The sequence below is a fragment of the Coregonus lavaretus genome, assembly GCF_964263955.1.
Source record: "Coregonus lavaretus genome assembly, chromosome: 19".
NCBI classification, from domain to species: Eukaryota; Metazoa; Chordata; class Actinopteri; order Salmoniformes; family Salmonidae; genus Coregonus; species Coregonus lavaretus.
In genome coordinates this window covers 48,296,400-48,317,006 of record NC_140006.1, presented here as the reverse complement: position 1 = coordinate 48,317,006, position 20,607 = coordinate 48,296,400, and the positions used below count along the sequence as shown (strand labels likewise).

The following is a 20,607-nucleotide window of genomic DNA, read 5'->3' as shown; positions in this document are numbered from 1 at the left end:
GGGTCACGCCAAGGTTCTCTGCACTCTGGGAGGGTGACACTGGAGTTGTCAACCGTGATGGAGAGGTCTTTGAGCGTCAGGCCTTCCCCGGGAGGAAGAGCATCTCTGTCTTGGCGAGGTTGAGGTGGTGGGTCGACATCCAAGCTGAGATATCTGCCAGGCACGCAGAGGTGAGTGTCGCCACCTGGGTGTCAGAAGGGGGGAAGGAGAAAAGAAGTTGAGTGTCATCCGCATAGCAATGATAGGAGAGACCATGTGAGGATATGACGGAGCTGAGTGACTTTAGTGTATAGAGAGAAGAGGGCCTAGAACCGAGCCCTGGGGGACACCAGTAGTGAGAGTATGTGGTGCAGACACAGATCCTCTCCACGTCCCCTGGTAGGAGCGGCCTGCCAGGTAGGATGCAATCCAGGAGTGTGCAGAGCCTGAGACGCCCAGCCCTGAGAGGGTGGAGAGGAGGATCAGCCATGAGAGGATGGAGAGGAGGATCAGCCCTGAGAGGGTGGAGAGGAGGATCAGCCCTGAGAGGGTGGAGAGGAGGATCAGCCCTGAGAGGGTGGAGAGGAGGATCAGCCCTGAGAGGATCAGCCCTGAGAGGGTGGAGAGGAGGATCAGCCCTGAGAGGGCGGAGAGGAGGATCAGCCCTGAGAGGGGGGAGAGGAGGATCAGCCCTGAGAGGGTGGAGAGGAGGATCAGCCCTGAGAGGGCGGAGAGGAGGATCAGCCCTGAGAGGGTGGAGAGGAGGATCAGCCCTGAGAGGGTGGAGAGGAGGATCAGCCCTGAGAGGGTGGAGAGGAGGATCAGCCCTGAGAGGGTGGAGAGGAGGATCAGCCCTGAGAGGGGGGAGAGGAGGATCAGCCCTGAGAGGGGGGAGAGGAGGATCTGATGGTTCACAGTTTCGAAGGCAGCGGATAGATCTAGGAGGATGAGAACAGAGGAGAGAGAGTCAGCTTTGGCAGAGCGGAGAACCTCTGTGACACAGAAGAGCAGTCTCGGTTGAGTGACCCGTCTTGAAGCCTAACTGGTTAGGGTCAAGAAGATCGTTCTGAGAGAGATAACAAAAGAGTTGATCAGAGACAGCACGCTCAAGTGTTTTGGAAAGAAAAGAGAGGGATATCGGTCTATAGTTTTTGACATCAGAGAGGTCGAGTGTTGGTTTCTTGAAGAGGGGAGCAACTTGGGCCATTTTGAAGTCAGAGCGGACTCAGCCAGTGGTCAGTGATGAGTTGATGAGGGAAGTGAGGATTGGGAGAAGGTCTCCAGAGATGGTCTGGAGAAGGGAGGAGGGGATGGGGTCGAGCGGGCAGGTTGTCGGACGGCCAGACCTCACTAGTCGCAGGATGTCATCTGGAGAGAGAGGGGAGAAAGAGGTCAAGGCGTAGGGTAGTTCTGTGTGAGTGAGACCAGAGGACTCAATAGGCTGAGTGAATGAGGAGCGGATGTCGTCAACCTTCGTTTCAAAGTGGTTGACAAAGTCGTCCGGGGAGGTGGGTGGAAAAGAGTTTCCTAGGGAAATTTAGAATGATAGAAAGTGGCTTTAGCAGCGAATACGAGAAGGCTCAGCTGCCCACAGCCCTGTTCTGTAAGCTTGCAATGAGTTACTCAGCCACAGATTAGGAGGGGGGGGGGGGAGAAGACAGTGCGAGTCATAGGATGCGGAAAGGGAGGAGAGTCAAAGAGGCAGAATCAGGAGACAGGAGGGAGAAAGATTTAGCAGAAGGGAGAGATAAGAGAAGAGGAGAGAGTAGTGAGAGAGAGCGAAGATTGCGACATTGCATGACCATCTGGGTAAGGGCTGAGTGGGTTGGAGGCGAGGGAGACCGAAATGGAAACAAAGTAGTGATCAGAGACCTGGAGGGGGGTTGCAGTGAGATTAGTAGGTGAACAGCCTCTAGTAAAGATGAGGCCAAGCGTATTGCCTGACTTGTGAGTTGGAAGGGATTGGGAAAGGATGAGATCAAAGGGGGGGAAAGAGTTGGAATTAAATTAATCTAAGAGCGGTGAGCCATCGTCAGGAAATCAGCTTGTCCAGCTCATTGAGGAACTCTCCAAGGGCACCTGGTGGGCAATAGATGACAACAATGTTAAGCTTGAGTGGACAAGTGACAGTGACATCATGGACTTCAAATGAGGAGATGGACAGGTGAGAGAGGGAGGAAAGAGAATCTCCATTTAGGAGAAATGAGTAGACCTGTGTCACCACCGCGACGACCAGATGCTCTCTGATTATGACAGAAAATGTAGATGAAGAAAGAGCCGCTGGATAGCAGTGTTCTCTGGGGTGATCCTGGTCTCCGTCAGGGCCAAAAGGTCAAGGGACTGAAGGGAAGCATAGGCTGAGATGAACTCGGCATTCTTCACTGCAGATCAGCAGTTCCAAACGCTGCCAGAGACCCGGAATTCCACATGGGTTGTGCGCGCAGGGTCCACTAAATTAGAAGGGTTTCAGCCAAGGGGTGGGGAGCGTCTGTAAAGCCAAGGGTTGGGGAGCGTCTGTAAAGCCAAGGGGTGGGGAGCGTCTGTAAAGCCAAGGGGTGGGGAGCGTCTGTAAAGCCAAGGGGTTGGGGAGCGTCTGTAAAGCCAAGGGGTGGGGAGCGTCTGTAAAGCCAAGGGGTTGGGGAGCGTCTGTAAAGCCAAGGGGTTGGGGAGCGTCTGTAAAGCCAAGGGGTTGGGGAGCGTCTGTAAAGCCAAGGGGTGGGGAGCGTCTGTAAAGCCAAGGGGTTGGGGAGCGTCTGTAAAGCCAAGGGGTGGGGAGCGTCTGTAAAGCCAAGGGGTGGGGAGCGTCTGTAAAGCCAAGGGTTGGGGAGCGTCTGTAAAGCCAAGGGGTGGGGAGCGTCTGTAAAGCCAAGGGGTTGGGGAGCGTCTGTAAAGCCAAGGGGTTGGGGAGCGTCTGTAAAGCCAAGGGGTTGGGGAGCGTCTGTAAAGCCAAGGGGTGGGGAGCGTCTGTAAAGCCAAGGGGTGGGGAGCGTCTGTAAAGCCAAGGGGTGGGGAGCGTCTGTAAAGCCTTCAGGGAGAGGTGCAGACAGGTATAGAAAACACACACAGTTGCCAAAGCTACAAAAAGAGCAAAAATGAAATCTGAAAATAACTAGGTACGATACTCAAGTGAGAAAGTGGAGGCTTCCACTCTTTCCTTCCCCGAATAACTCCACACAACGATCTTGTTTCAGCGACGGTCTTAGTTTTGTGACTAAACCGCCACTTACAGCAATCGCTAATTGCCTAGCAGAGGTGGAGAGCACACCTCCCTGTACTAACTGCTGATTGCCTAGGAGAGGTGAAACCACTCCCCCCTCCAATACAGCCACTGATTACCAAAAACAAGTCACAAATTGCCCCGCCCCCTTGATCCTGGTTGGTGTCAACAACTATCTGCAAATAATGAGCAGTCAGCAGTTCACAAGTAGGCCACTGGGAAGACAGGCAGTACTTAAAGTAGATGGCCCTAGCTAGCAACAAGACAGTACTAGACCAGAACAGACAAAGACACAAAATTGGAGATATCAGGAGTCCTCTAGCTACAGAATGAAGCACACGAGAGCAGCACACAACCATAAAATACCAAAGTTATTTGATTTAAGGTTATCTAATAACCTAACTGTCTGTGCCCTGTCCCCTGCAGTGTGTGAGGACAAGCTGCGCTACAACTGTGTCGCCATCGACACTGACATGAGTCCCTGGGAGGAGTGACCACGCCCCCTGGCCAAACTCCAGCCACCCCCTGCCTCTATATCAGTCTTAGACCACGTCCGTGGCCAACCCGTATTTATGCAGCGTTCAGAACAAGATCTCAGAAAATACTACTTGTAAACTTAGAGCGAGGAGTTTTGTGTACTGTACATAATAAACTCATGTGAAATGTAATATACATTACTTCTGGTTGTCTTTTATGTCTCCTCATAATAAGGGGAATATTCAAATGAATTAACAAAAAACATGTTTGAGATGTTATGTTTTCTTGAATCTGAAGAGGGCAGACTAGTGTTATAAAAACTATTTCTTAGAATAGCTAGTCTAATAGCCTAACCTTTTCACACAGTGGCTGTGTTTAGACAGACAGCCCAATTCTGATATTTTTTTCGCTAATTGGTCTTATGACCAACCACCTCTGGGTAAAAACAACAGATGTAAAATGATCTGATGTGATTCGTCAAATCAAATCAAATCAAATCAAATTTTATTGGTCACATGCGCCGAATACAACAGGTGCAGACATTACAGTGAAATGCTTACTTACAGCCCTTAACCAACAGTGCATTTATTTTAAGTAAAAAAGTAAGAATAAAACAACAACAAAAAAGTGTTGAGAAAAAAAGAGCAGAAGTAAAAATAAAGTGACAGTAGGGAGGCTATATATACAATAGAATAAAGTGACAGTAGGGAGGCTATATATACAGGGGGGTACCGTTGCATAGTCAATGTGCGGGGGCACCGGCTAGTTGAGGTAGTTGAGGTAATATGTACATGTGGGCGCAAAAATAGACCAATTAGTGGAAAAAAATATGAGAATTGGGCTGCCTGTGTAAACGCAGCGAATGAGGCATATAGGGCCGATTCACTATTTATGGGAGATACAGTTCTGGCGAAAATAATCCCATTTCAGACACCTGTCCGTTGAATCGCATCAGTAATCATTTTGAGGCTTTCAAGTTTATCCTGGGTGGTGCACAGTCTGGTCACACATAGATGGCGGTAGTCCAATTTACAGGTTGCTAAACTGCATTTGGAGATATCCGAAGAAGAGCTGCTCTGATAATCTCGCGATATCTGACACCTTGAAACTTCCCCATGAGCGCTTGCGTGTTCTCTTTCTAGCCGGCGCCTGAGAATGGGTACGTGTTTTCATCTTCGGGTCGCTGCAAGAATCCTTGTCCATCAGTTGTTTACATCAGGACTATATCTATGATGGTTTGGCATGTTAAAGTGTATCTTAATATAAACGGTTATGTTGTTAAATTGTACGAATAAGCCAATTGATACTTTTTAAAACGGAATTATTGTAAAACAATGTCTGACATGTAACAAGATGGCGGCTCTCATGGGCTAGTCTACCTTTGACTTGCAATTGAGCGTAATTTGCAAATAATTCTCGAATTTCACTCAGTCTCTTGTAATGTCTGATGTTTCTAAGTCTATTTTATCCCATTAGCGTTAATATACCTTTCTGTGTTTAATTGTTTGGTTGAAATATTGCTGGCAATTCCTCGTTAACTATCTAGTTAGTGATGTTGCAATGATTAGCTAGCGCTAGGCCTTCGGACGTCTTCCACGTTTTCGCTCACTGAATTGATTACGTTTCAACTAATGCATCGCGGCTAAATCTGCATGGTTAGGAAGTTTATCTACTAGACTGTGTTCAGTGTCTAACTAGACTAGGTAGTATGTCAGCTGGCTACTCTTATCTCGCTGACACTATGCTAATGGCTACTCACAACCACGCTAGCGCAGGCGAGCCATGTGTAGTTGTAGTGGTTCCCAACCAGCGTCACTAGGACCCCTAGGGATACTTGAGACCATAGGCCTACTGGTAAGTTGCACGTAAGGGGAACCTCTATTCGGAGAATCTGTGTGCTTGAGTGAATATGATGACAACTAGGTTTCCGAGATTACTGTGCGGATAACCACCTTGGAGAACTGACACTCAAAAGCACGTGAAAGTAACTGCTTGGTTGGGTTAATTCGGCGGAGTTTGCGCCTTCCTCACCAGTGTCTTGCTTCTGTGACCCAGGTATCTCTAGGGACAACTGGCATAAACGCCGCAAGACCGGCGGCAAACGAAAGCCCTATCACAAGAAGAGGAAGTATGAGCTGGGTCGTCCTCCAGCCAACACCAAGGTAACGACTACACCGACCACCTGTAGTGATGCTACGGGGTCGACTAAGCTATAGTAACTCAATCTAGACTTGTTGCCTGTGGTGATGTCGGTAGGGGAATGGGGAGTAGTAGCTAGTTCAATGGGAGTGTGGATTTCATGCGGTGTGGATGATTAGACATTGACCATAGGTAGGTCTGTTTTGGCCGTTTTGGTTCAATTTTTAAGGACCTACCAATGACCCGGACTGTCATAGTTACACTGACACACCGATGCCGAACAATGGGACACGTGTAGCCACTTGGTATCCCTATGCATGTAATGCAATTAATTTACTCTTATGTATTTTTGGTTTCTACTTAAAACAAATGTTGCCCGTCTTTCCCCATGTCCTAGATTGGACCCCGTCGTATTCACACGGTTAGGACCCGCGGTGGCAACAAGAAGTACCGCGCTCTGAGGGTTGACGTGGGCAACTTCTCCTGGGGCTCTGAGTGTAAGTCTCTCCTCGCTCTGTCGTGTTCTTTATGGTCATCAGCTCATCCAGCTGTGGGGAATGGTGAAGTCTTTCCATGAAGATATCCATGTCCAGTTCTGCTACTGAATGCTTGTGACGATATTCGTGACTCTGAGAAAGACTAAAGCTAGATTCACTCATTAAAACCAAACATTTTTTTGTGATTGAACTCAATTTCACCCCGTCTTTAGCGTTTTAATGCTACCTGAAATCTAATGGTCCTTGTGTTCATTCTCCAGGCTGCCGTTGAAGCAAAATGTTTCAAAACTCCAGTAATTTCACAGCATTTTGGTGGTATTGACACACTTTATTCTTCAGGCTGCACTCGTAAAACCAGGATAATTGATGTGGTGTACAACGCCTCAAACAACGAGTTGGTGAGAACCAAGACCTTGGTGAAGAACTGCATCGTCCTCGTGGACAGCCTGCCCTACAGGCAGTGGTACGAGGCCCACTTCGCCACTCCTCTGGGGCGCAAGAAAGGAGCCAAGCTGGTGCGTACAAGACTGTCCCAAATGGTGCCTCTATTTCCGTACACTGCTACAAGCGCTTTTTCTGCTCTGTACCAGTCAACAGATTGGCTCCCAAATGGAGCCCTGTTTCTTAAACCTTTTGCCGTAAGGCTGACCGGCTACGGCTGTTGTGTCCCAAATGGTAACCTTTGTCTTACCTAGTGCACTATTGTCCAGAGATGTGAAAATTCACGTTTGTCCATAATGTTGATTAGGATCTCTGGTCTTCTATGAAGATACCTTTTGTCCAGTTCTGCTACTGAATGACTGATCGATATTTGTGATTTTTATTACAAGGCAAGTTAACTGAGTGACACTAAATGTACTGTTGAATGGGATGTTCTGAAATTGCAGCTAAATTACTAGTGCTCTTACCAGGGGCAGCTGCACTAGTCAATCACAGGATATATATTGCAGCATTGTGCCCATTTAATCGCCTAACGGCAATCTGTGTCTTTCCTGTGTTAAGACTCCTGAGGAGGAGGAAGTGATTAACAAGAAGAGGTCGAAGAAGATCCAGAAGAAGTTTGACGAGCGCAAGAAGAACTGCAAAATCAGCTCTCTCCTTGAGGAACAGTTCATGCAGGGGAAACTCCTCGGTGAGTCCACAGCCTCTACTGGTTAGCGCTGCCGGCCCGGGAAACAGTCCTGGACGTCCTGGATCTACAAAGCGTCTGAGTAGGAGGTTCTAGGGTCTGTCCAAATCGGATATCTTATTAAAAGGCACACCTACTCTGAGCTTTGTGGATACAGGCCCAGGTCCTAATTATAGCAGTGTTCTTCGATCCATATCCTGGTACTGAGTGTGCAGGCTTTGGTTCCAGACCACCACTAACATACGTGAGTGGCTCTAATCGTGGTTTTCAGAACTGGCTGAATCGGGTGTGATGGTGTAGGGCTGGAACAAAAGCCTGCTCGCCCTGTAGGTCTCGGAATTAAACTTGGGGGGGGCCACACAGGATGTGCAGGCTTAGGTTCCTCCCTAGTACTAACACCTAATTGACTAAATTTAATGGTACGACTTTCCCACCCTGGATCTGCTTTACAAGGGTCTGGGTCTGGAACACTGCTTTACAAGGTTCATGATGAGATCCTACTGAATCCTCAGCGACGATACACCTTACCAATTTTCTGATGGGGACTTCTGTTACTTGCTAGTTGGTGCGCTTGTCTTTTGACTTGGTAATATCCATGTCTTGGCTTTTCCGCCGCTCTCTCTCCCTCCTTTCTCCACTTTCATTAAGGCTCTCCTCTCTCTCTCTCTCCCTGCAGCCTGCATTGCCTCCAAGCCGGGCCAGTGCGGCCGGGTCGACGGCTACGTGTTGGAGGGTAAGGAGTTGGAGTTCTACCTGAGGAAAATCAAGGCCAAGAAGGGCAAATAGTGTACAGCAGTTTGATACCACATCAATAAAAACAAACATCCCACATCGCTGTCAAGGTCTTTTCTTTTAGAGTTATGGTCTTGGGTGGTTGACTACTGTAGAGTACGTTTTTAATTTAACTAAACTGATTCAGTTTTGATTCCTGGACACGGTTGGTTTTAGTAGTCTGGTTCAATTCTGAATGTGCTTCACCAAACTTGACAGTTATTCAACTGAGTTGGCTGAAGCACATTCAAATCTGTGAATGGGCTGTTTGTGAGTTTTGAGATGGTTGCAATAAGGGCCTTCCTTAGTGGTTAAATGGGGGTTGACGAGTGTAATCTTCCAATAGGGTTTTGTTTAGTTGGTCTTTTTGCTGCCGCAGCACTGTCTAGTGCCAGGTTTGCCATCTCCCTGGCTCTCCTGTCTCATTCCAGTGCCAGATTAACCTCCGCCACAGGCAGAAGGGCTGGCCACAACACTGGCCCCTCCCTTTCGATGGCAGAGAACAAATATGAAAGGTTCATTGAAATCTGCTGAATAAAGTGAGATCTTGAACTGATCTGTGTGATTTGATTTTTGGGTAAAGTTGATAATGAAACGGATTGGTAATGAGGCTTCTAGTCACCTCTTGCGTGTACTTGAACATACCGTTCAGTCTAAATTCCAAGTGAAAGTTGACTGCATGGGGTTTTAGAAATTGTTATGCACTGTATAATTTTTATAACTATTAGTTCACATGGGGTCTTGCAGAAACAGAGCCTGTCCAGCCTTTTCCTAACATGGCATCTCGTTCCTTATGGGTCTAGTCAGAATATAGCTGCTCGGCCGACATGGCTCCCACTGTTCTAAAGGATATTTCTCAGTGATGTCATACCATAGATGGTGTACTCTAGCGCCCTAAAGCCTGTTGTAGCATGAAAACACTATTTACATTTTAGTCATTTAGCAGACGCTCATATCCAGAGCGACTTACAGTTAGTGAGTGCATACATTATTTTATTTTTTCATACTGGCCCCCCGTGGGAATCGAACCCACAACCCTGGCGTTGCAAATGCCATGCTCTACCAACGGAGCTACATCCCTGCCAGCCATTCCCTACCCTGGACGACGCTGGGCCAATTGTGCGCCGCCCCATGGGTCTCCCGGTCGCGGCCGGATACGACAGAGCCTGGATCGTTTAGAACTTACGTTGAAGTAATCACCTGGGTGGGTCTTCCTGTGGGTGAAGTCGGGATCGCATGATTCCATGTGGGTTGTCCGGCATCTAGCTAATGAGGGCAGATTGTGAACAGTCAATATAGATGGATGGAGGACTTACCGTTGTGACTGCATCGGCAGCTCCGTTGAGTATCTCCATTTTTAAAGTAGTACATTTTCTTAATTGTCTGATTACGCCCAACTCATAGGAATCCCCACCCAGTTGACCACATTAAAATAGTGGAAGCCCTCAATGTTTATGTTAAAACTGGTTGTATTAATGAGCAGTAGCAGTGCGTGGGTAAAATCACTGAGGAAGCCAAGCCAGTGAAAAAGCCATATTACAACCTATGTTGTGATAATTGCGTTGTTTGCTCTATAACCCATTGATTCATACTCCTCATGGGCGGCGCACAATTGGCCCAGCGTCGTCCAGGGTAGGGGAGGGAATGGCCCAGCGTCGTCCAGGGTAGGGGAGGGAATGGCCCAGCGTCGTCCAGGGTAGGGGAGGGAATGGCCCAGCGTCGTCCAGGGTAGGGGAGGGAATGGCCCAGCGTCGTCCAGGGTAGGGGAGGGAATGGCCGGCAGGGATGTAGCTCAGTTGGTAGAGCATGGCGTTTGCAACGCCAGGGTTGTGGGTTCGATTCCCACGGGGGGGCCAGTATGAAAAAATATATATATGTATTCACTAACTGTAAGTCGCTCTGGATAAGAGCGTCTGCTAAATGACTAAAATGTAAATCTACAAGAAGGCTATGACAAAGACGAGTCACACAGTGGCGGAATAAATTCAACTACACGTACGTTTGTTTCATCACAAAACCGGAGAGCAACATCTGGTGAAGTCCACAAAGCAAATATTGCATGTAACCAACAGTTCTATCACCTGCAGCATGGTCAAGCAAGTTAATGTTTTCAACAGTTTACTAATCTACTAATTTAGAACCATGGAGTTACCACAAGTCAGCACAAAGACAGGAGCGCTGCCTGCACTATTCCTGCACCATTTCAACTTCATGTAAACATCGTTTAATACACTGAAAACAAACTTAATGATACCAAAAACAATTAAGTCCAATCAATGTTGCTAAAAAAATCATGTCTGTCCATGGGGCTGATTTCTGTGTGTACAGGTAAAACAAAAGTTGACACCCTACTTGTAGACTAGTTGGCAAAACGATCTATGGCTCTGTCATACAGTACACTTTTAGTTTTTGTTGTCATAGGTTGCCTAACTACAATGCTTGATACTAGCCTACAGTTCCTCCCGTGGACAACAATGCACCAGCTAGTGCAGTTAGCTAGCTAGTTAACGTGAGCCTACTAGGCTACATATTGACCGTCAATCGTCTCAGGACAGAGGCACAATATATAAATTTATGGTTGCACCAGGACAACGCACAGTTGAGTTCCGCTCAACGCTGATTGGCTCATTCTTTTATTTGTGAGGAAAAGGCCAAATTCACGCTGGCATCAATCAAATGCTACGGTGGCAACATGTCATGCTCTTTAGGTCCAGACAGCATCAGATACACATACTGAGACAGAGGGGCGCTGTTTCCCTCGCTTGGATGATTTCTCCGGTGAGATTCAGCAACTTGTGAATTTACGGAAAGTTATGAAAACACAAGAGACGAAAGATAAATTATTTTATCGGTCAAATATTTGGGGAAGCCTGGCTTCCCTTGGCAACCATGAATACATCCACTGTCCATGAGACCTCTATGAAAACAGGCACAACTGATAAAGATGTTTGCATTACCGAAGTGCAACGTGTCTATTTACATTTACGTCATTTAGCAGACGCTCTTATCCAGAGCCACTTACAGTTAGTGAGTGCATACATTTTTTCATACTGGCCCCCAGTGGGTATCGAACCCATCACCCTGGCGTTGCAAGCACCATGCTCTACCAACTGAGCTACAGGAGGCCTACCGTCAGTGCATTCTTAACAACCTAACCATTAAGAAACTTATGTTTGATCGAATAAGCGTCACGTACCAAATTAGCAATAGCATTTTTGGGTTGACTAAATTCAACACTCGTTGACCTCCATAAAAAAATTCCTCACTTCGTGGGCTTATTTTTCATGGACATATTTTGGGTGGAGTAAACCCTCCCGCGTCACTTCTTCCTCTGAGTATACTCCTGAGCAAACAATCCATAAAATGGGTCAGTAAATCGCCAACCTTTGCTTTATACCTGTTCAAACAACACATAATTTTTTTGTATTTTATTAGGATCTCCATTAGCTGTTGCGAAAGCAGCAGCTACTCTTCCTGAGGTCCACACAAAACATGAAACATGACATAATACAGAACATTAATAGACAAGAACAGCTCAAGGACAGAACTACATAAAACATTTTTAAAGGCACACATAGCCTACATATCAATACACTCAAACTATCTAGGTCAAATAGGGGAGAGGCGTTGTGCCGCGAGGTGTTGCTTTATCTGTTTTTTAAAACCAGGTTTGCTGTTCATTTGAGCAATATGAGATGGAACAGAGTTTCATGCAATAATGGCTCTCTATAATACTGTATGCTTTCTTGAATTTGTTCTGGATTTGGGGACTGTGAAAAGACCCCTGGTGGCATGTCTGGTGGGGTAAGTGTGTGTATCAGAGCTGAGTGTAAGTTGACTATGGACACAATTTGAGATTTTATTATTGCATAGTATTTATATCAGCCCTCTGATAACAATGAAGAGCAAGACGTGCCGCTCTGTTCTGGACAAGCTGCAGCTTAACTAGGTCTTTCCTTGCAGCACTCGACCTCACGACTGGACAATAATCAAGACTAAACTAGAGCCTGCAGGTCTTGCTTTTTTGATTGTTGTGTCAAAAAAAGCAGAGCATCTCTTTATTTTGGACAGACCCTCTCCCCATCTTTACAACCATTGGATCTATGTGTTTTGGGTGGCAGTGTGCAGAAGTAATGGAACACGAAAATGTACTACTTCAAAATGGAGATGGTCTTATTATACCGCCTCTCACTAACCAGGTTTCCATCCAACCTGATGCATGAAGAAAGTCACGGCCGGGCTGATGGAAACTATTGCCGGTACAATTTTATAAAATTCAGACAGACAAACAATTTGTTCATTCAACATGGTGGGATCTTTTTGTTTCGCTAAAAATTAATTATGCGAGAGAAGGCCCGGTGGAAACTCAATGTGCAAATACTGATATGATAACCATATCGAAGTAAAGTTGGAGTCACGCGATGGCGTGTGGTCCTCTTCCCACTGCGACTTGGGAAAGCGTGCAGTTTATTAGGCTACAGAGGAAATAATAACTTCGCTGGGTGATGAGCTTCGTGCTCCTTTCCAATAAATATCGAGGGTCTCATTCTGGTGACATGATGATTGATGCTTGGCTGCCGTTTGACAAATAATAAATTGCCCTTATCCATAATAATCTCATACTGTAGGTAGCCTCCCCCCCACTGTATCTGGGAGCTGTTGGCTAGAGCGCGTTTGCTTTACATAACAGAAGTATTTGGGGAAGAAAAAAAAAAAAGTGGGAAAAAAAGTGTTTCTAATTGAGAGTTTAGACCTAGAAAAGAAACATGACATTTGTTTTCTTAGCGTTTAAAACAAGTTTAAGCTGTAAAAGAGACCCCTGTAGTATCCAACTGCATTAAAGCTTGGTCCGCTGTTGGAGCAATAGAGTACATCACTGGGTCATCTGCATATAAATGGAATTTACAATATCTGATATCATCACCAATGTTGTTTATATAAAGTGAGAACAATAGTGGGCCAATTATTGAACCCTGAGGGACCCCTTTAAGTAACTGTAAGGGGTCAGACTTGACCCCGTCGACCATGACGGCCTGAGTTCTATCTTTAAAATAGTCCTAAAACCATCGACAGGCATCAGTGCCCAGTCCTATAGATGACAGTTTACTCAAAAGGATAGCATGGTCTACAGTGTCAAAAGCTTTTGACAAATCTACAAACAACGCAGCACAGTGCTTTCTATCATCTAAGGCATTTGCAATATCATTTACAACAAGCATAGTGGCCGATGTGGTACTGTGTTTAGATCTAAAACCAGATTGATTGGTGCTAAAAATACTGTTAACAGAAAGAAAAGATTGTAACTGTTTGTTGACTATAGATAAATCCAGAAAATCACATTGTAGGACTTTTAATGAATTTATTTGCAAATTATGGTGGAAAATAAGTATTTGGTCAATAACAAAAGTTTCTCAATACTTTGTTATATACCCTTTGTTGGCAATGACACAGGTCAAACGTTTTCTGTAAGTCTTCACAAGGTTTTCACACACTGTTGCTGGTATTTTGGCCCATTCCTCCATGCAGATCTCCTCTAGAGCAGTGATGTTTTGGGGCTGTCGCTGGGCAACACAGACTTTCAACTCCCTCCAAAGATTTTCTATGGGGTTGAGATCTGGAGACTGGCTAGGCCACTCCAGGACCTTGAAATGCTTCTTACGAAGCCACTCCTTTGTTGCCCGGGCGGTGTGTTTGGGATCATTGTCATGCTGAAAGACCCAGCCACGTTTCATCTTCAATGCCCTTGCTGATGGAAGGAGGTTTTCACTCAAAATCTCACGATACATGGCCCCATTCATTCTTTCCTTTACACGGATCAGTCGTCCTGGTCCCTTTGCAGAAAAACAGCCCCAAAGCATGATGTTTCCACCCCCATGCTTCACAGTAGGTATGGTGTTCTTTGGATGCAACTCAGCATTCTTTGTCCTCCAAACACGACGAGTTGAGTTTTTACCAAAAAGTTATATTTTGGTTTCATCTGACCATATGACATTCTCCCAATCCTCTTCTGGATCATCCAAATGCACTCTAGCAAACTTCAGACGGGCCTGGACATGTACTGGCTTAAGCAGGGGGACACGTCTGGCACTGCAGGATTTGAGTCCCTGGCGGCGTAGTGTGTTACTGATGGTAGGCTTTGTTACTTTGGTCCCAGCTCTCTGCAGGTCATTCACTAGGTCCCCCTGTGTGGTTCTGGGATTTTTGCTCACCATTCTTGTGATCATTTTGACCCCACGGGGTGAGATCTTGCGTGGAGCCCCAGATCGAGGGAGATTATCAGTGGTCTTGTATGTCTTCCATTTCCTAATAATTGCTCCCACAGTTGATTTCTTCAAACCAAGCTGCTTACCTATTGCAGATTCAGTCTTCCCAGCCTGGTGCAGGTCTACAATTTTATTTCTGGTGTCCTTTGACAGCTCTTTGGTCTTGGCCATAGTGGAGTTTGGAGTGTGACTGTTTGAGGTTGTGGACAGGTGTCTTTTATACTGATAACAAGTTCAAACAGGTGCCATTAATACAGGTAACGAGTGGAGGACAGAGGAGCCTCTTAAAGAAGAAGTTACAGGTCTGTGAAAGCCAGAAATCTTGCTTGTTTGTAGGTGACCAAATACTTATTTTCCACCATAATTTGCAAATAAATTCATTAAAAATCCTACAATGTGATTTTCTGGATTTTTTTTCTCAATTTGTCTGTCATAGTTGACGTGTACCTATGATGAAAATTACAGGCCTCTCTCATATTTTTAAGTAGGAGAACTTGCACAATTGGTGGCTGACTAAATATGTTTTTTCCCCACTGTATGTGACAAACAGTTTTTTGTTTACACTTGCAGCTCCAAACACATTCCCTGGCAGATGTTTATCATGGCATCTTAATGATCTCAAAGTAATGATAAGCATCTGTTAGGGACACTGTGAATCAATTAGTTACTCTACTCTAGCAATTTGCTAGTTTTCTGGCAGTGGCACTTCCTGTGGGACCCACACAGGAAGTCATATTAGCAACAGTAAAGTGCTAATACGACTTTTATAATTTTTTTTACAAATATGTCTTACTGATGTGTGTCCAAGTAGATGCAGGCACTACTGGTCTGGCTCAGAGAGCTCTGGACGAAGCCACTGGCTACGCTCTGGAGAGGAGGACCTTCGGAAAACTTATCGCTGAGGTTAACCACTTTTGTTTTAATATCCACAGTTCCACACCACGTATGAATACATGAAGCGATGTTAGTATTGGACATTAGAATGTTGCCTTTCTGAGGTAAGAGATTCATCAATTCAGCCTCAGCAAGAGCTTGTCACAACTTTAAAGGGTTTTGTAGTCCAGGACCAGGCTTAATCTTAGTCTGGTGGGTGTGGCCTGATCAATATGGGTGTGATCATAGTCCAGGACCAGGCTTAATCTTAATCTGGTGGGTGTGGCCTGATCAATATGGGTGTGATCATAGTCCAGGACCAGGCTTAATCTTAGTCTGGTGGGTGTGGCCTGATCAATATGGGTGTGATCATAGTCCAGGACCAGGCTTAATCTTAGTCTGGTGGGTGTGGCCTGATCAATATGGGTGTGATCATAGTCCAGGACCAGGCTTAATCTTAGTCTGGTGGGTGTGGCCTGATCAATATGGGTGTGATCATAGTCCAGGACCAGGCTTAATCTTAGTCTGGTGGGTGTGGCCTGATCAATATGGGTGTGATCATAGTCCAGGACCAGGCTTAATCTTAGTCTGGTGGGTGTGGCCTGATCAATATGGGTGTGATCATAGTCCAGGACCAGGCTTAATCTTAGTCTGGTGGGTGTGGCCTGATCAATATGGGTGTGATCATTTTAAAGAAAATCGCAAAACTTGTGCAGCACCCGTTGAACACTTCTGTTGTACTGAACACACCACTATACTCTGAGGTTTGACCTTTCTCCCCCCCACAGCACCAGGCGGTGTCGTTCCTGTTGGCTGAGATGGCCATGAAGGTGGAGCTGGCCAGGATGGGCTGGCACAGGTCAGCGTGGGAGGTTGACAACGGGAAGAAGAGGAACACGTACTACGCCTCCATCGCTAAGGCCTTCGCCGGGGACATCGCCAACCAGGTGGCCAGCGACGCCGTGCAGGTGTTTGGCGGAAACGGCTTCAACTCAGAATACCCCGTAGAGAAACTGATGAGGGACGCCAAGATCTACCAGGTTGGAACGTGGACTACTGCTGTTGTGTTATACATTGTCCTCCTAAACTGTTTCGTAGAACCTGTAATAAAGCTGAACGACCAATAAGTAGTAGTCTGCACCATGATTGGGTGTTTTATGGACTACTTTATCCAACCAGTAACTGTAGTTCTAGGGTGTAGTCCTGGGTTGTGTTATCCAACCAGTAACTGTAGTTCTAGGGTGTAGTCCCGGGTTGTGTTATCCAACCAGTAACTGTAGTTCTAGGGTGTAGTCCTGGGTTGTGTTATCCAACCAGTAACTGTAGTTCTAGGATGTAGTCCCGGGTTGTGTTATCCAACCAGTAACTGTAGTTCTAGGATGTAGTCCTGGGTTGTGTTATCCAACCAGTAACTGTAGTTCTAGGGTGTAGTCCCGGGTTGTGTTATCCAACCAGTAACTGTAGTTCTAGGGTGTAGTCCTGGGTTGTGTTATCCAACCAGTAACTGTAGTTCTATGGTGTAGTCCTGGGTTGTGTTATCCAACCAGTAACTGTAGTTCTAGGATGTAGTCCCGGGTTGTGTTATCCAACCAGTAACTGTAGTTCTAGGATGTAGTCCTGGTTGTGTTATCCAACCAGTAACTGTAGTTCTAGGGTGTAGTCCTGGGTTGTGTTATCCAACCAGTAACTGTAGTTCTAGGGTGTAGTCCTGGGTTGTGTTATCCAACCAGTAACTGTAGTTCTAGGATGTAGTCCTGGGTTGTGTTATCCAACCAGTAACTGTAGTTCTAGGGTGTAGTCCCGGGTTGTGTTATCCAACCAGTAACTGTAGTTCTAGGATGTAGTCCTGGGTTGTGTTATCCAACCAGTAACTGTAGTTCTAGGGTGTAGTCCTGGGTTGTGTTATCCAACCAGTAACTGTAGTTCTAGGGTGTAGTCCTGGGTTGTGTTATCCAACCAGTAACTGTAGTTCTAGGGTGTAGTCCTGGGTTGTGTTATCCAACCAGTAAATGTAGTTCTAGGGTGTAGTCCTGGGTTGTGTTCAGAGGGCAAGGAGGTGATTGCATAAGTTGACAACTTGAACCTATGCAATCATTTTTTGCTTTCTGTTGCAGAATGTTTAGCCACGTTGTGCCTCACTGAACACTTCCCTAGTCAGGTCAGGTGGTTCAGCAGGTTCAAGAAATGAGCTCCCAACACCTGTCCACCTGTCTGTCCTCGCCACACCTGTCCAGTCCCGTCCTCTCTGAATGAACACCTGTCCAGTCCCGTCCTCTCTGAATGAACACCTGTCCAGTCCCGTCCTCTCTGAATGAACACCTGTCCAGTCCCGTCCTCTCTGAATGAACACCTGTCCAGTCCCGTCCTCTCTGAATGAACACCTGTCCAGTCCCGTCCTCTCTGAATGAACACCTGTCCAGTCCCGTCCTCTCTGAATGAACACCTGTCCAGTCCCGTCCTCTCTGAATGAACACCTGTCCAGTCCCGTCCTCTCTGAATGAACACCTGTCCAGTCCCGTCCTCTCTGAATGAACACCTGTCCAGTCCCGTCCTCTCTGAATGAACACCTGTCCAGTCCCGTCCTCTCTGAATGAACACCTGTCCAGTCCCGTCCTCTCTGAATGAACACCTGTCCAGTCCCGTCCTCTCTGAATGAACACCTGTCCCGTCCCGTCCTCTCTGAATGAACACCTGTCCCGTCCCGTCCTCTCTGAATGAACACCTGTCCCGTCCCGTCCTCTCTGAATGAACACCTGTCCAGTCCCGTCCTCTCTGAATGAACACCTGTCCAGTCCCGTCCTCTCTGAATGAACACCTGTCCAGTCCCGTCCTCTCTGAATGAACACCTGTCCAGTCCCGTCCTCTCTGAATGAACACCTGTCCAGTCCCGTCCTCTCTGAATGAACACCTGTCCAGTCCCGTCCTCTCTGAATGAACACCTGTCCAGTCCCGTCCTCTCTGAATGAACACCTGTCCAGTCCCGTCCTCTCTGAATGAACACCTGTCCAGTCCCGTCCTCTCTGAATGAACACCTGTCCCGTCCCGTCCTCTCTGAATGAACACCTGTCCCGTCCCGTCCTCTCTGAATGAACACCTGTCCCGTCCCGTCCTCTCTGAATGAACACCTGTCCAGTCCCGTCCTCTCTGAATGAACACCTGTCCAGTCCCGTCCTCTCTGAATGAACACCTGTCCCGTCCCGTCCTCTCTGAATGAACACCTGTCCCGTCCCGTCCTCTCTGAATGAACACCTGTCCCGTCCCGTCCTCTCTGAATGAACACCTGTCCAGTCCCGTCCTCTCTGAATGAACACCTGTCGTCTTCCCTGCAGTGTTCTAACCTCTTTTATATTAATGTGAATAGAAACGATCAATTTAATACAATTCAGGATACAGTTGGTGTTTCTGAACTGGCACCCTATTTACTATTTAGTGCACTGCCCTTGACCCTGGACACTATATATAGTAAATAGGAAACAGCCAGTCAGACCTCAGTCAAATACAGGATGTGTAATACTGGAGGTGTTAAGCGCTTACGGGACGTTTCGGTCGGTTCCATTGTAACAGGACAAGCTAAATCAAGCGCACCTCAAGTAAGTCCAAAGTATTTGTGTGAATCTGAAATGACACACTCTTTTATATAGTCAAATCAAATTGTATTTGTCACATGCGCCGAATACAACAGGTATAGACATTACAGTGAAATGCTTACTTACAAGCCCTTAACCAACAATGCAGTTTTAAGAAAAAGTAAAAAATAAAAATAGCAAATATTGAACTACTTGAAATACCTATGGAATCTAGTGCACTACATAGGGAATAGGGTGCCATTTCAGACACTTTGACTCAAGTGTGGATCAGTGGAGGAAGGGGACGACCATCCTTCGTGAATTTCATAAAAATATTGCAACATTTTAAAATGATCATTTTTAGATAAAACTATGCTAAACATATTCATATCACCAAATAATTGATTAAAACACACTGTTTTTTGCAATGAAGGTCTTCAGTAGCCTCAACAGCACTCTGTAGGGTAGCACCATGGTGTAGCCGGAGGACAGCTAGCTTCCGTCCTCCTCTGGGTACATTGACTTCAATACAAAACCTAGGAGGCTCATGGTTCTCACCCCATTCCATAGACTTCCATAGTAATTATGACAACTTCCGGAGGACGTCCTCCAACCTATAAGAGCTCTTGCAGCATGAACTGACATGTTGTCCACCCAATCAAAGGATCAGAGAAATAATCTAGTACTGAAAGCATAAGCTACAGCTAGCTAGCACTGCAGTGCATAAAATGTGGTAAGTAGTTGTAGTTGAACAGTTTTGAACAAATTAATTTCTTTAAAAATGAAGGAGCTAGCTAGCTATATTTCGTTATATTTTTTCCCCCCCACTTTCTCTTACCTGGCTAGCAAATGTAGCTAGCTAGTTTAGCCTACTCAAACACCCGGCTCAAACAGGGATGCTATGTTAGCTAGCTGGCTATGACTATCCAATACTGGAACCAAGTCGAGGTAGGCTAGGTTGTAACAACCTCATGATGGGTAGAGGGGAAATTCCACTATCATGTAGTAGCCTAAACCTATCGATGTTACATTGAGTTGAGTGATTTGGAAAATGAATGACAGTCATCCAATATGCTGTAATAGAAATAAGGCCATGTTCATAAAAAAATGAACGTCCTCCCTCATCTTTAAACGTCACCGACGTTGGTGTGGAGACAGTACTCAGAATACTGGTTGCCTTGTGTCCAAAAAACCTTTGTTGCTCTTTGGTTTAAACTTCCAGCAGCTGTTGTGTTAAATGTCTTTGTCTTTGTGTGAAGAAGATTGTAACTTGAAAATCTAACTTGACAACAAAGGAAACAAATGTGAACTTTTTCTAACTGATTTACCTCCAGATCGTCCACCTCAACTTTAGCAGCTTTGTTGACATCTAATTATTACTTTAGTCTATTTCTTCCTTTTGATTTCGGTTCATGTCATTGTCCTTCAACAATAACTAACTATAGAACACAACTCCGATAAAGGATACTGTTGTACTTGACACTGAGAGGACAAAGTATATGGGGGTCCCGTGTGGCTGTTGGTAGGGAATCAATCGACACACAATACCCCATAACGACAAAGCGAAAACATGTTTTTAGAATTTTTTTCACATTTATTAAAAATAGAAAAAACAGAAATACCTTATTTACGTAAGTATTCAGACCCTTTGCTATGAGACTCGAAATTGAGCAGAGGTGCATCCTCTTTCCATTGA

The 20,607-nt window shown here is 45.9% G+C and overlaps 2 protein-coding genes across 2 annotated transcripts; both read left to right on the top strand.

Moving 5' to 3' along the window:
• Nucleotides 1–4,782: 4,782 nt before the first annotated feature.
• Nucleotides 4,783–8,267, top strand: LOC311146454 (small ribosomal subunit protein eS8). Its single transcript, XM_084182963.1, has 6 exons — nt 4,783–4,832; nt 5,729–5,835; nt 6,210–6,309; nt 6,649–6,824; nt 7,312–7,441; nt 8,115–8,267. The coding sequence occupies exons 1-6, from the start codon at nt 4,829–4,831 to the stop codon at nt 8,222–8,224; spliced, it is 627 nt and encodes a 208-aa protein (XP_084039089.1). The 5' UTR covers nt 4,783–4,828; the 3' UTR covers nt 8,225–8,267.
• A 6,934-nt stretch (nt 8,268–15,201) lies between these two features.
• On the top strand, nt 15,202–17,598 carry LOC311146344 (medium-chain specific acyl-CoA dehydrogenase, mitochondrial-like; the record flags this gene model as incomplete). Its single annotated transcript, XM_084182827.1, has 3 exons — nt 15,202–15,375; nt 16,134–16,385; nt 17,500–17,598. The coding sequence occupies exons 1-3, from the start codon at nt 15,268–15,270 to the stop codon at nt 17,596–17,598; spliced, it is 459 nt and encodes a 152-aa protein (XP_084038953.1). The 5' UTR covers nt 15,202–15,267.
• Nucleotides 17,599–20,607: the final 3,009 nt, after the last annotated feature.